General features: G+C 43.7%; 1 protein-coding gene across 1 annotated transcript; it reads left to right on the top strand.

Annotated features, from left to right (window-relative positions):
• Positions 1-5616: 5616 nt before the first annotated feature.
• DUSP1 (dual specificity phosphatase 1) lies at positions 5617-8908 on the top strand. The gene is made up of 4 exons (XM_020969163.2): positions 5617-6494; positions 6800-6945; positions 7383-7602; positions 7724-8908. The coding sequence occupies exons 1-4, from the start codon at positions 6125-6127 to the stop codon at positions 8092-8094; spliced, it is 1107 nt and encodes a 368-aa protein (XP_020824822.1). The 5' UTR covers positions 5617-6124; the 3' UTR covers positions 8095-8908.
• Positions 8909-13035: the final 4127 nt, after the last annotated feature.

The raw sequence follows: 13035 nt of genomic DNA, 5'->3' as shown, positions 1-13035 counted from the left end.
TGTATAGGTCCCAATTTAAGGATTGTGTGCACTTTGGTGGGGTCACCACAGGTCCAGGGTTTGGTCTTCAGTTTTCCAGGTTCAGGAGCTTGTTTTTATCAGTTTACTCAGGGAGATACCAAGCTTTGGGGCAATGACTCAGGTTCCGCAAACTCACAAGATGAATCTGGCTAACTCTTTGCCTAAGCATTAATAGTTCTTAAACTATTACCTCTGTGACATGACCCTGAAATTCGCATCTTCAGCACCAAGCTCTTTGCTGAACTTGGGACCTATACTTCCAGATACTTATTAGACACCGAACACCGAGATGTCTAGCTTGCCCGTCGATTAACAGGTCTTGTGGCTTCTACCCCTACAATTCTCCTCGTATCTGTCCCTTTCTCTCCACTGACACAGGCACCACCCTAATTGAAGTCCTTATTACCTCTCACTGGAATAGGGGCACTAGCCCTCTCATTACTTGATCTCCCTGCCTCAGTCTCTCCTTTCTCTACCCATCCTCCTTGTACCTGCCAAAGGGATATCCTAAAGCACAGTTCTAACCAAGTCACTCCCCCATTAGGCTTTCTATTGTCTTCAGGATCACGATACTTGCTTTTAATTCTCAGCCATCAATTGCTGAAATTTGACAAGTTTCCATCTGATATTGGGAGGTAGTGGTAGCTGTGGTCTCTGGAGGTGAGGTCCAGGGAAACGGGTGCAGCTCTAAGGCTGATGGTGAGATGCCTAGAGAAGGCCCTGGTGTTCTAATGGTAGGCGGTCCTTTTTCATTTGCTTATAAGCAGTCCAATGAGGAGCATTACAGATGTAAGAGAGGTTTGTGCTTGGATACTTGAGCCCTAGCTTGGGGTGCAGTGGATAGACTGTTGAGCTTGAAGTCAGGAAAACTCCTCTTCCTGAGTTCAAATGTGGCCTCAAACACTTACTAGCTGTGTGACCCTGATCAAGTCACTTAACCTCTATTTGCCTTAATCCACTGGAGAAGGAAATGGCAAACGACTCCAGTATTTTCGCCAAGAAAAGCCAATGTATGGTAATGGGACGCTGAGGTTTACAGAGTCACAAAGCTTTGGAAACAACGGAACAATGACACTGGCCAAGTGCTGGAGATACAAATACACTGTCCTGACCCTCAAGGATCTTGCATTCTAATTGGGAGAAGCAACATACAAACAATAGTTTAATCCTCATCATTCGAAGATTCTGTGTTCACAAATTTGCCTACTTACTAAAATGTATGTTACCCCCAAATTAATACTCGTGGTGCTTTTGAGGTCATTCAAAGACATGTATAGAGCAGTGGAAAAAATTCAAGTCACCTAACTGTGTATAGTACTAGTTGAGGCAGAACAAGGTGAAAATCTGCCTTTTTGTTTCAGCTCTCATACTGTAAACAAGTGTCCTTTTCCAGGTCTACTTACTGCCACATTTTTCACATTTTGGCTTATTTTCTTGGTGATTTAGCTGCCTAAAATGCCCCCCCAACGATACTGCTGAAGTGCTATCTGGTGTTCCTAAGCCCAAGAAGGCTGTGATGTGCCTTAAGGAGAAAATACGTGTGTTAGATAAGCTTCATTCAGGCATGAGTTATATAGTGCTGTTCACTGTGAGTTACATGGTAAAGATTCAACAACATGGTACATCTAGAAAAAAGAAGAGAAAATTCACTGATCTACATGTGAGGCGGTTCTAGAAAGTGCTGAAGTAAATGTTGTGACCAGAGGCTTGCAGGAGCCTAACCTGTATTTCCCCTAAGAGCAATGGTTTAGTATTTGCTAATTCAGGGTTTGTCACAACTTAATAGAATGTAACTACCTCGAATAATAAGAATCGACTGTATATACAATGTAAATCAACATCAGAGGGAAGGCGCTAGCAGTCCAGGAGACAGAAAGGGCCTCTTACAGAAGGTGTGATTTGAGCTGAATCTTGAAAGGAAGCCAAGGAAGCCAGGAGGTGGGGACAAGAAGGTAGAGCATTCCAGGCCTGGTGGGCAACTAGGGAAAATCCACTGAGAAAGGAGATGTTTAGTGAAAGGGGCAGGCCATTGTCACTGCACTGCTAAGCACACAGAAGGTGGTAAGGTAGAAGAATGATGGAATGGAAGGCTTTAAAAGCCAAATAAAGCATTTATATTCGATCCTGGACATAATAGGGAGCCATTGGAGTTTATTGAGTTGAGAGAAGAGAGAGGAGGGTGACATGTTTGGGAAAATCAATTTGACAAAGTCAATAATTAATATACAAGAACTTCTGCTTGGAAATAGATTCATGTGGGCAGAGTTCTTGCTAATCAAAATTGTCTCTGACCCACCATATTTTACAGTAACTATGAAACAGACATTTCACAGTTGAATAAAATATAGTATAAGTTCATAGGTTTTGATTTGCTTTAATTGAACAGCAATTCTGTTTAAGTAAGTCAAATGTCTTGGAGAACTATCTCCCTGAAACCAGTACCTCCCTCTTTCATGACTCCATCCAAGGTGAACAAAGCTTTAAACAACATCTCCCAGTTGATCAATCAAAAGAGGCTCCCATAGGTTAGATTGGTTGCCATAAACAAGGCTAACTTTCTTTAATAATCTTAGTCTTTGGGAATCAAGATCTCTCCCTCGAATTGAATGTCTACCATTCAAAGAAGACTGATTGGGTCTTGGACTCAAGTGAGATGAAAGACTTTAGACAGGACACTGCCATTGTATTATTTCTTAATAGATTATAATACAACTGAAGCCTGGGTCCTATATGCTTCTAAAAGTCATACAATGCCTAATAACAATGTCAGAATACATTAACTCAGCATTTATTGAGCACCTGTGACATACAAGACACTGAACTGGACGTTGTTGTCTGTATGGGTCAGTCAGTTATTTATGAAGCCTCTTCCCTGTGCCGAGCATTGTGCTAAGCACTAGGAATACAAAAGGCAAAAGACAGTCCCTCCTCTTGAGGAGCTAATGTGTGTGGGGGCTGTAGAGGCCTGCTCCTCCCTGGGTCCTTATAATACATTAAGTAGAAAAAACTAAGTGTTTCACAGAACATGCTAAATGTTTTCTTACGTTACAGAAGGAAATACATGAAAGGTGTTTTATAATGATTATGCCGGAAATCATGCCTAAACCTAGCCGGCATTATGTAGTGGGCCTCAGAGAGGGGAAGACCTATGTTCAAGTCCTGCCTTTGACTCCTACTTGGTGTGTGACCCTGGACAAATCATTTGACCTCTCAATGCCCCAGGCAACTTTCTAAAACCAAAAGTTGCTGAATAGTGACTAGAGCTGTTTTGGTGGGTAAAGCTTTCAAGCCTCCTCACCAGGAGTTTCCCTGGACCATCTTGTCACACCTTAGAAACCTAGTTCAACTCCCTCATTTTTGTAAAGGAGGAGTTACTTCATGTCTTCCATGTCAAGATCATAGCTAAACCAGAATTGAAACCCAGGTCACCTGACTCCTAGTTCATTGTTCTGTCTACTTCCGAACTGCTGGTAACTCACAAGAGTGCTAAAAGAACGGAGACAGTACTTGTTCACTTGTTCCCGTCTTTAAATAAGCTATGACCTGGATCTGACTGAACAACGGAAGCTTTGACTGTGTGGTTCAACTAATCCTAAGAATTTTTAGCATATAGAGAATCCTCTGTCTTTGTAGCTTTTCCTAGAACAGCTGTGAATTCATTTCAACAAATATTTCCTGAGTATCTACAATGTGCATCCTTAAGGAACCTACCTTCAGTCTGCTGGAAGGGACAAACCCGTATAGAATTATAATACAAAATACAGCTTTGTATACCTCTTACACGTTATCTTGGTCTTTGAGAATTCAAAGTAGGGAGGGATGACTTCTGGACATGGATACACAAAAGCTTTCATAATGATAACGATGTCTTTATAATGATAACGATGTCTACTACGTAATACCTGTAAAATACTATGAAACCACAAACTATAAACAAACTATAAGCTATATAACAAGCTACAAACAAACAATGATTTTTGAAGTCTTTTTTTTCTTCTTTTCTTTCCCAAGTACTGTTAATATGTTGGCATCAAGGGCTTTTTTGATCTTATGTGAGCAATAAATGGACTGAAAATAAATTTGAGAAATTCCAACCTGAGATTTGTGCCCTGAACCTTTAGAAAAGAAACCCATCTGGGAGTTTCAATATGCGTAGGCACATCTGAACTCAGCCTGACACAAGACGTTGTATCCTAATGATCCAGCATTCAGTAAAACGACACAGTGGCCTGTTTGTGAAATCCCCAAAGAACAGTGGGGGAAGAAACCACAAAATGTTCTTAAAGTCCTGGGCACTAAGAGACATAGTGTTGTAATATTTACATACTGACCTAGTCCAGTAATACAAATTGCAGAAGTATGTACCTATAATCAAAATGGAACTAGAGGGGTTCAAGGGAGGGAAGGGGGCAGAAGGAAGGACAAGTGGCAATTTTCTAAAAAGATAAAACGACAACACTACAGGGAACTTGTACAAATACCCAACAACCTGTGCCCCATTTTTTAAAAAAAGGCTGAATACACTACCCACTTTCGATTATTAGAGGATTTAAGCGTCTCTAGGAAACTCGCCCCTGTTGTCCCAAGTCCGTTGGCCTAAGAGGCTGTGGAGGCTTGTTTAAAAAAACCACCCGCCCTTCAGTGTCCAATGAGATGCCTGGCTGTCCTCCTTTGGCTTAGAGGCGGGCTGTTGTCATTAAGCAGCCGCATCTAGCGCAATGAGGCTTCCGTCCTAATCCCATTTAATAGTAATAACGTGTAAGATCCCAAATCCAAGGAACTAGATCTCTAAACCCAGCAGTTGAATCAGGATCTAGACCCAGTGAATAAAGAGGACCCACTTTTGATACGAATGAGTTTTCTGACAGCAAAATCATGTATTTTCCTATCGCCAGCCTCCCTTGTTCTGTTGTAGCTACGTTCCGAGCGGCTCCCAGAAGACGAAATCATGGGATTTTAGAGTTGGAAAGCTTAGGGGTAGACTAGTTCATACACCCTTCACCTTACGGGTCAGGAACTGAGGACTGTAGGGAGGGAGTAGCTTGCTCGGTGTCACTGTCGAGGTCAGAGCCAGCTTCGGAACCAAAGTGTTCGGATTCCGAATCCAGCGCTTTTTCCTCTGCCCCCTCGCAAGACTCCCGAGAAGAGCAGGTAAAGGCGAGCTGATTTTCAGGGAGCGTGTTCTTAGCTCTCCCTTAGGTACATCTCATACCCTTTAATCAGCTTTTGGCAGGGCGGGCAGCGGCCTCGCTTCCTCCGTCCCCTCCCCCTTCCCCCCCAGGGAGCAGCTGCTGGCTCCAGTACCTGGTTTCCTGCCCAAAGAGCAGGATGGGGCGGATGGGGGGAGGGGAAGGGCGGTGGGGAGGCCCGGCGGGTGCTCTGGCGCCGCGTTTGCATTGAGTTGTCTTTGCTGTTAGGGCGATGACGTCTTCGCTTCTGGCACCAGGAGGGCTGAGCTCGGGCCTGGCCGGTGACGTCACCGCCTAACCACGTGACCCGGCTCCATTCAAACAAACAAACACACACACACACTCACACACACAGAGGGGGGAAAAAAAAAGTTCCGGGTTGGACTATATAAGGCAGCTTGTCCAACGTGCGCTTAGCAGAAAGCGCTGTGAGGGTACAGCTGTCTGATACCCGCTGAATAGAAAGGAAAGCAGGAAGAAAGAAAGAAAGAAACTCAGTTGGAACGCTTTTCTTCTTTTACCTTCTTCGAATACAAAAATCTTAAGGAAGGTTGTTTTGAGTCGCAGACTCTAAGCTTGAATACCTTGGTCTAAGGGTGCTGTGTTTTCACTAGGAATATAAGAAAAACAAAACAAAAAAGACACCAGCCCTTTTGGAGAGAAACAAAGAACTTTCCCCTGAGCCCGGGAGCGCAGCCCCAGAGAGCGCCAGCAAACCCGAGCGGATCTCCATTCTTTCCCTTTCCCGGCCAAAGAAAGGAGGGAATTTAACCCTACCCCAACCTTTTTTTGTTTGTTTGCCTGCTACGTTGTTTCGGTATATAGTCGTGAGCGCTAGCCGACTCGGCTCCATCCTGCATTCCCCCACTCTAGATTTTGCCACCTTTAGCACGCTGGGGGGACTTCCTCGAGCAATGGTCAACATGGAAATCTGTGCCCTGGACTGCGAGAGCCTGAGAGTGCTGCTGCAGGAGCGGGCGGCTCAGTGTCTGGTCCTGGACTGCCGCTCTTTCTTCTCCTTCAACTCCTCGCACATCCTGGGCTCGGTCAACGTGCGATTCAGCACCATCGTCAAGAGGCGCGCCAAGGGAGCTATGGGTCTGGAACACATCGTGCCCAACGAGGAGCTGCGGAAGCGCTTGCTCGCTGGCCTCTACCACGCCGTGGTGCTCCTGGACGAGCGCAGCCCCGAGCTGGAGCTGTCGAAGAGGGACAGCACCCTTGTGCTGGCCGCCAGCGCCCTGTGTAGGGAGGCTCGCGCGGCGCGCGTCTGCTTTCTCAAAGGTACGGATTGCCCTAGCCTGCCACTCAGTCCTTGTGGGGCTGCTGATAGGGGCTCCCTGAAAAACCTCTCCTCCGGAGCCTTTTGCCTCAAAGACTCCTGGCTCGACAAAATTGGGGACCCTGAAACGAGGAAAAGCGATGCAGCAGAGGATCGTAAACCCACCCCAAGAAGAGGCAAATTAGAAATTTCTTTGCCTTCCTCTCCTGTTAAAGTGTGTTTCTGGGTTGGGGAGAAAGATGAAGAGCAGAATGAAATACCTGGTCGTCAAAGGTAATGGGAGACCATGTCAATTTTGTATTTTCAGGAGGATACGAAGCTTTCTCCGCTGCCTGTTCGGAGTTCTGCAGCAAGCAGTCGACACCCCTGGGTCTGAGCCTACCTCTGAGCTCCAGCGTCCCCGGCAGTGCAGAATCAGGGTGCAGCTCTTGTGGCACACCACTCTACGACCAGGTCAGTATAAAGGGTGAAGGAGAAGAGCAGCTGCCCCAGAGCTCGAATATTAGTGAAATGGGGCAAAGAAAGACAGCCCGTAATGGCCACCGGGAATTTGAATCTTTTCCCCCCTCAGAGTTAAGTGGATTGAGGTAGAGAGGACCTTAGCTACCCAGGATGTTGGCTACTCTCTAAGATAACGCAAACAATTCAGTTTTGTAGTGACACAGAATGATTAATTAATCCTATCATCTCCCACCCCTACCGTCCAGTGTCACAGCCTAGTGGTAATTAGCTCATTTCTTCCTTAAGTAATTGTACTTAGTGAAGTCGTGTTCCTCAGCCACTAACTTACCAAGAAAATCAGGCACCAGAAGGTTTTGAATATTTTGCACATATTTCACATGGCACAATTTGGGACTGTGTGTGACCATTTGAAAATTCTCGTATTTCAGGGTGGTCCAGTGGAGATCCTGCCTTTTCTGTACTTAGGCAGTGCTTATCACGCATCCAGGAAAGATATGCTGGATGCTCTGGGGATCACAGCCTTGATCAATGTCTCTGCAAATTGCCCCAACCATTTTGAGGATCACTACCAGTACAAAAGCATCCCTGTGGAGGACAACCACAAGGCTGATATAAGCTCCTGGTTCAATGAAGCCATTGACTTCATAGGTAAATAATCATTATGAATGTTGTTTCCATACCTTAGGTTTGGGTTATTCTGGGAAGAAAAAGCCCAGTGTAAAAATGATACCTTTTTTGGGTAAACAATTGTCCATTGTGTATATTCCAGACTCTATAAAGAATGCAGGAGGAAGGGTGTTCGTTCACTGTCAGGCTGGTATCTCCCGATCGGCTACCATCTGCCTAGCTTACCTCATGAGGGCCAATCGAGTCAAGCTGGATGAGGCCTTTGAGTTTGTGAAGCAAAGAAGAAGCATCATCTCTCCCAACTTCAGCTTTATGGGTCAGTTATTACAGTTTGAGTCCCAGGTCCTAGCTCCTCACTGCTCAGCAGAAGCGGGAAGTCCTGCCATGGCTGTGCTTGACAGAGGGACCTCCACGACCACAGTCTTTAATTTCCCTGTCTCCATCCCCGTCCATTCTTCCTCTAATGCTTTGAACTACCTTCAGAGCCCAATGACCACTTCCCCAAGCTGCTGAGAGACTCAGGGAAGGTTCTTGAGTACCACATAAGGAACTTGAGGCTCCTTTTGTCTAAAACAAAGTGCAATAACACTAGGGGATAATGTCTCAGCTCGGTTATGTCATCTGGGTTCAACTCTTTCCTGAATTCCGCACTTGAGAACAACATGGGTGAACTGGACTGAACTGACTCTAAGGTTCACTTGTGCTCCATTCTGAAGTGTGTCTTGGACCAATGTCTAGTTGGTACATCGGGTTCCTTTGATGGAGAGAAGCAAAAGAAAAAAGGCTTTCACAGCTCACTTTGTGGGCTGAGCCTAGTGGCCTCCCTTCTTAGAACTTTGTCTTTGTGTTTGACAAACCTACCAGTATTACCATTTCTGGACACTTAGCCAGCAGAAGAGGCTGTTCCCCTTTGACGTTTATATATATATATTATATAATATATATATGTATATATATATATATATATATATATATATATATACATACACACATATACAATGCAAAAGTTCCCATTATTTATTTGTGTAGATGTGTTCAGCTTTCACAAACCTCAAATTCCACTTCTAGAAAAACCAAATACCTCAATTTTTTTTTGTTGGAGTACTGTAATTCTGTAAATACATCCTTAAACATTTGTTCTCTTAGCACTGACGGAAAAGCACCAGGCAAGAGTGCTTTTTTTGAGTTGCCAAGGTTGGTTGTATGTTTGCTGATTATTTATGACCTGAAATAATATATTTCTTCTTCTGAGAAGACATTTTGTTACATAACGATGACTTTTTTTTATACAAGCAGAATAAATTATGACATTTCTATTGAAATTTAACTCTGTTCTTAACTCTTTTGTTTCCTTGCCTCCCTTCTTTAACTCCCCCCACCCCTTTCCCTACAACCCCCAGTGAAATATGACAAAGGAAAAGTTAGAGCAATTACCAGCCCTGAGAGTTATTTTTTGGGGGGGATGGAGGCTAAGCTTCATGAGCTTTTATGACTTTAGGGCAAAGTTTTTGTTTAACATCTGCACAATCACAAATGAGGTGGAAAATGAGAATCATCCTGGAAAACCAGATGCTACATATAAACCAGTCATTTCAGGGTGAAATGACAAAGATCTGTTGCCAATACAGTGATACAGTATCCTCATTTATTAAATCCAGATGAATGAACAAATACTCATGTTGGGCCAAATAGGTGCTCTCTGAGGGATTTAGAAATAAGGGAAGGGGCAGGTAGGTGGCGAAGTAGATAGAGCACTGGCCTTGAAGTAGGAGGACCCAAGTTCAAATCTGGCCTTAGACCGAACACTTGACACTTACTAGCCATGTGACCCTGGGCAAGTCACTTAACCCCAATTGCCTAAAAAGAAAAAAAGAAATAGGGGAAACAGGCTACAGTGAAAACTTTTGATTCACTTTAGAAGTTAGTGTTTAAACTAGGGCTATCACTATCACTAATATCATTACTATCTGTATGAACTTGAGCCTGTTTTCCCACCAGTGAAATGGATGTGTGGGGAGGGAGACTTGAGCATTGTGGTCTCATGTAAAGAATGAGGGATTTTAAATCAGGAGTTTGAGGTCCTCCATTTGAATCCTGGCTCTAAGGATTCAAAGGCTGGGTGGTACAGTGGATAGCATCCTCGGCCTGGAATCAAAAAGATTCATCTTTCTGAGTTCAAATCTGGTCCCAGGCACTTACTAGCTGTGTGACCCTGGGCAGTAGCTGAACCCTGTTTGCCTCAGTTTCGTCATCTATAAAATAGGCTGGAGAAGGAAATGGCAAACCACTCCAATATCTTTGCCAAGAAAATCCCAAATGGGGTCACAAAAAGTCAAACACGACTGGACAATAATTTAACCTCTTATAGCCTTTGTGACCAAAGAAAGCCAAGTCATTTCTTCTCTTTAGGCCTAAGTTTCTCTTCTAGAAAATGAAGGGATTGGATACAGTGACCTATAAAATCCCTTCTAACTTTCAGTCTATTATCCAATGATTAGATGATCTCTAAGGTCCCTTCCAGAGCCCCAAAATCCTGTGGTCCTTTATGGTAGCACAATCAAGCACTCTAGGGTGTAGGAAGGATTGAAGACTGCTATATCTTTGGAGACAGTAGTATAATGAAAAGAGTAATGGTTTTGGAGTCAGAGTCTGGGTTTGGGGTCTCAGCTCTGTCATTTCCTACCTGTATCACTTTGGGCAAGTTATTTCACAATCTTTGGAGCTCAGTTCCCTCATCTGTGAAATAGGGTGCTGGCCTACATGGACCCTAAGGTCCCTAATATCTTTAAAATGTCGTGATCCTATGATATGTTTTTACAATCTGCTTGCAGAGGTAAGGCTAACACATGAAACCACAGGACCACAGACGTAGATCTGGAAAAGACATGAAAAGCCATTTCCCCAGATATGGAAGCTGAGACCTGGAGAAGTTCAGAGATTTTCACCAAGGTCGTATCATTACTAAAGTTCAGTTACTGGTTAGTAAGCTTCAGAGGCAGGATTTAAAACCAGGTCTTTCTTGACTTCAAGTCTAATATTTTAATTAAGACAAATAAGTTGTTGAGAGTCAATAACATTAAAAATACTTTTTTTCCCTGTACATAAAACAGGTTAGGAACATAGAATGTTAGAGTTGGTAGCAACTTTAGAGGACAAGCAGACAGGCCGCTAGCTGCATGGATAGATCATTGGACCTGGAATCAGGAAGGCATAAGTTAAAAAGCCTACCCTAGACACTGATTAGCTGTGTGACCCTGGGCAAGTCACTTAACCTCTATTTGCCTCAGTTTCTTCATCTGTAAAATGGGAATAATAATAAGCACCTCCCAAGGTTGCTGTAAGGATCGAGGGAAGTATTTGTAAAGCACTTAGTTAGTCTGGCACATTGTAGGCACTTAAGAAATAGATGTTTGCCCCCTTCCTAGATTTCAGTCCTCTTACTTGAGGAAATTAAAGTCTGGAGGAGGAAAATGACTTGGCTACAGCGACACAGCAGCAAAGAAAGAACTGGAACTCGGCTCCCACCATCGTCAGGCCGGTCGCCGCCTACCTTCCTCCAAGAAGTCCACTGCGGCTTGTTTCATCCATAACAGCGGCTCCACGTGGTCACATGGCATCTTGCTGCCCTTCTCTCTTCCTTGCTGCTGGACAAGCCAGTCCAAGATACCAGGGGCAGTGGTTGTGAGACAATGGACATTCTTTGGGAGGGAGAGCATCCTTGAATGACCCCATGCAATGTTACACATGGTGGATTTGTGGGTATCATGTGAACAGGTGAAGTACTTCACAGAGCTGCCCTTGACTCTACAAGTTCAAATTTCCTCAACTGTAACCCAATGCCAACGGGCAGTGGTGAAAAGGATCAAAAGATCCCCATGTCCTAAGTGCTTGCCTTGGCCTGCTAGTCTCATCCCATAAAGGAGCTCTGGGTTGGAAAGGTATTAGAATTAGAACCTTTAGAACAAGACAGCGGCACACTGTTCTGCCAAGTCCTAGAAAATGACTATTGCCTTTGGACAGAAATGTACCAGTGACTTCTCTCCTATGGCCTTTGCCTTCTGTCAGCTCTCCCTGTGGACTCAATACCATCTCTTTCTGCTTGGCAAGCAAGAGCTGAGCTAAAATTAATCTTCAAAGTGCTCTGTGGAGTGGAACAGTACAGACACCGCCTAATGGACCAGTTGGTGAAAAGGGCTCAGACATTTATCATAGCTCAACCTGATTCTACCTCTCATCACTCCAGGAGAGGCTGAGCCCCAGCTCTCTCCTGACTTTTTTTTTTTCTGGAAAGTAAACTACTTTTTAAAAAAGATTTTATATATGATTATTTTTTTTATATATCACTTTCCCCTCACCACCTATTATAACAAAGTAAAAGAAAACCAACTGATACACTGTGTCTGGCAGTTTCTGCAACATTCCACTCCCATAGCACCCCACCTGTCTACTGAGAGAAAGAAAGGTCTTTCACCATCATCGCTCCTCTGTAATCAAAATTGATTTTGTGTTTAATCTGAATTATTTTTGAGCAGATGTTGTATATATTGTTTTCCTTGTACTGCTTCATTCTGGACAAGTTCATACAAGTCTTTCCATACTTCCCAAAATTCTTATTTGTCTTTTTCAAGGTACCATGATATTGTATTACATTCACACAGCACCGCTTTTTTTCCTTCCAGGTCCTCTCCCTATTTGATGGGCACCTATTTTGTTTCTAGTTTCTACCATCTCAAAAAGTACTTCTACGAATATTTTGGTATATGAAGGACCTTTCTTTCTGTCATTGACCCTCCTGGAGTTTATGACTGGCTGGGGGCATGCTGGATCAAAGAATAGGAACCCTCAGTGACTTTTCTTTCATAATTACGTATTGTCTTCCAGAACAGCTGTGGCAAATCACGGCTCCATCAAGGGTGTGTCACAGTGCCCGTCTGCCCGTAGTTCCCCTGCCATCTTATGTCATATTTGCATTTTGAGGATTGTGGGGGAAGGGGGAATATTTCAGAGTTGTTTTTAATTTGTATTGCTTTTAGCTCTTGTTGACATTTGCTGACAGTTTGCATCTCTGCTTTCAAAAACCATTTACTCATCTCTTTTGGCCACTGATACATCTTCTGGGGACTCCTACCTCATTTCTTCCCCCCAACTCTAGGCATTTTCTTTGGCTGTCCCTCATGCCTGGAATGTTCTGTCTCCTCATCTCCTCCTATTGACTTCCCTGGCTTCCTTTAAAATCCTGTCTTCTGCTGGAAGCCTTTCCCACCCTTCTTAATGCTAGTACCCTCCCTCTTTTAATTATTCCTATTTATACTGTATATAGTTTATTTATGCACATTTATTTGCTTGTTGTGTCTGTGAGCTCCTTAAGGGCAGGGACAGTCTTTTGCCTTTTTTCAGCACAAGAGCTGCTTAACAAATGTTTATTGACTGACTGATTGACTTCTAAATTTTTTC

Source organism: Phascolarctos cinereus, unplaced genomic scaffold, assembly GCF_003287225.1.
Source record: "Phascolarctos cinereus isolate Bilbo 61053 unplaced genomic scaffold, phaCin_HiC Scaffold_2;HRSCAF=192, whole genome shotgun sequence".
NCBI classification, from domain to species: Eukaryota; Metazoa; Chordata; class Mammalia; order Diprotodontia; family Phascolarctidae; genus Phascolarctos; species Phascolarctos cinereus.
This window is presented reverse-complemented; position numbering and strand designations above follow the sequence as displayed.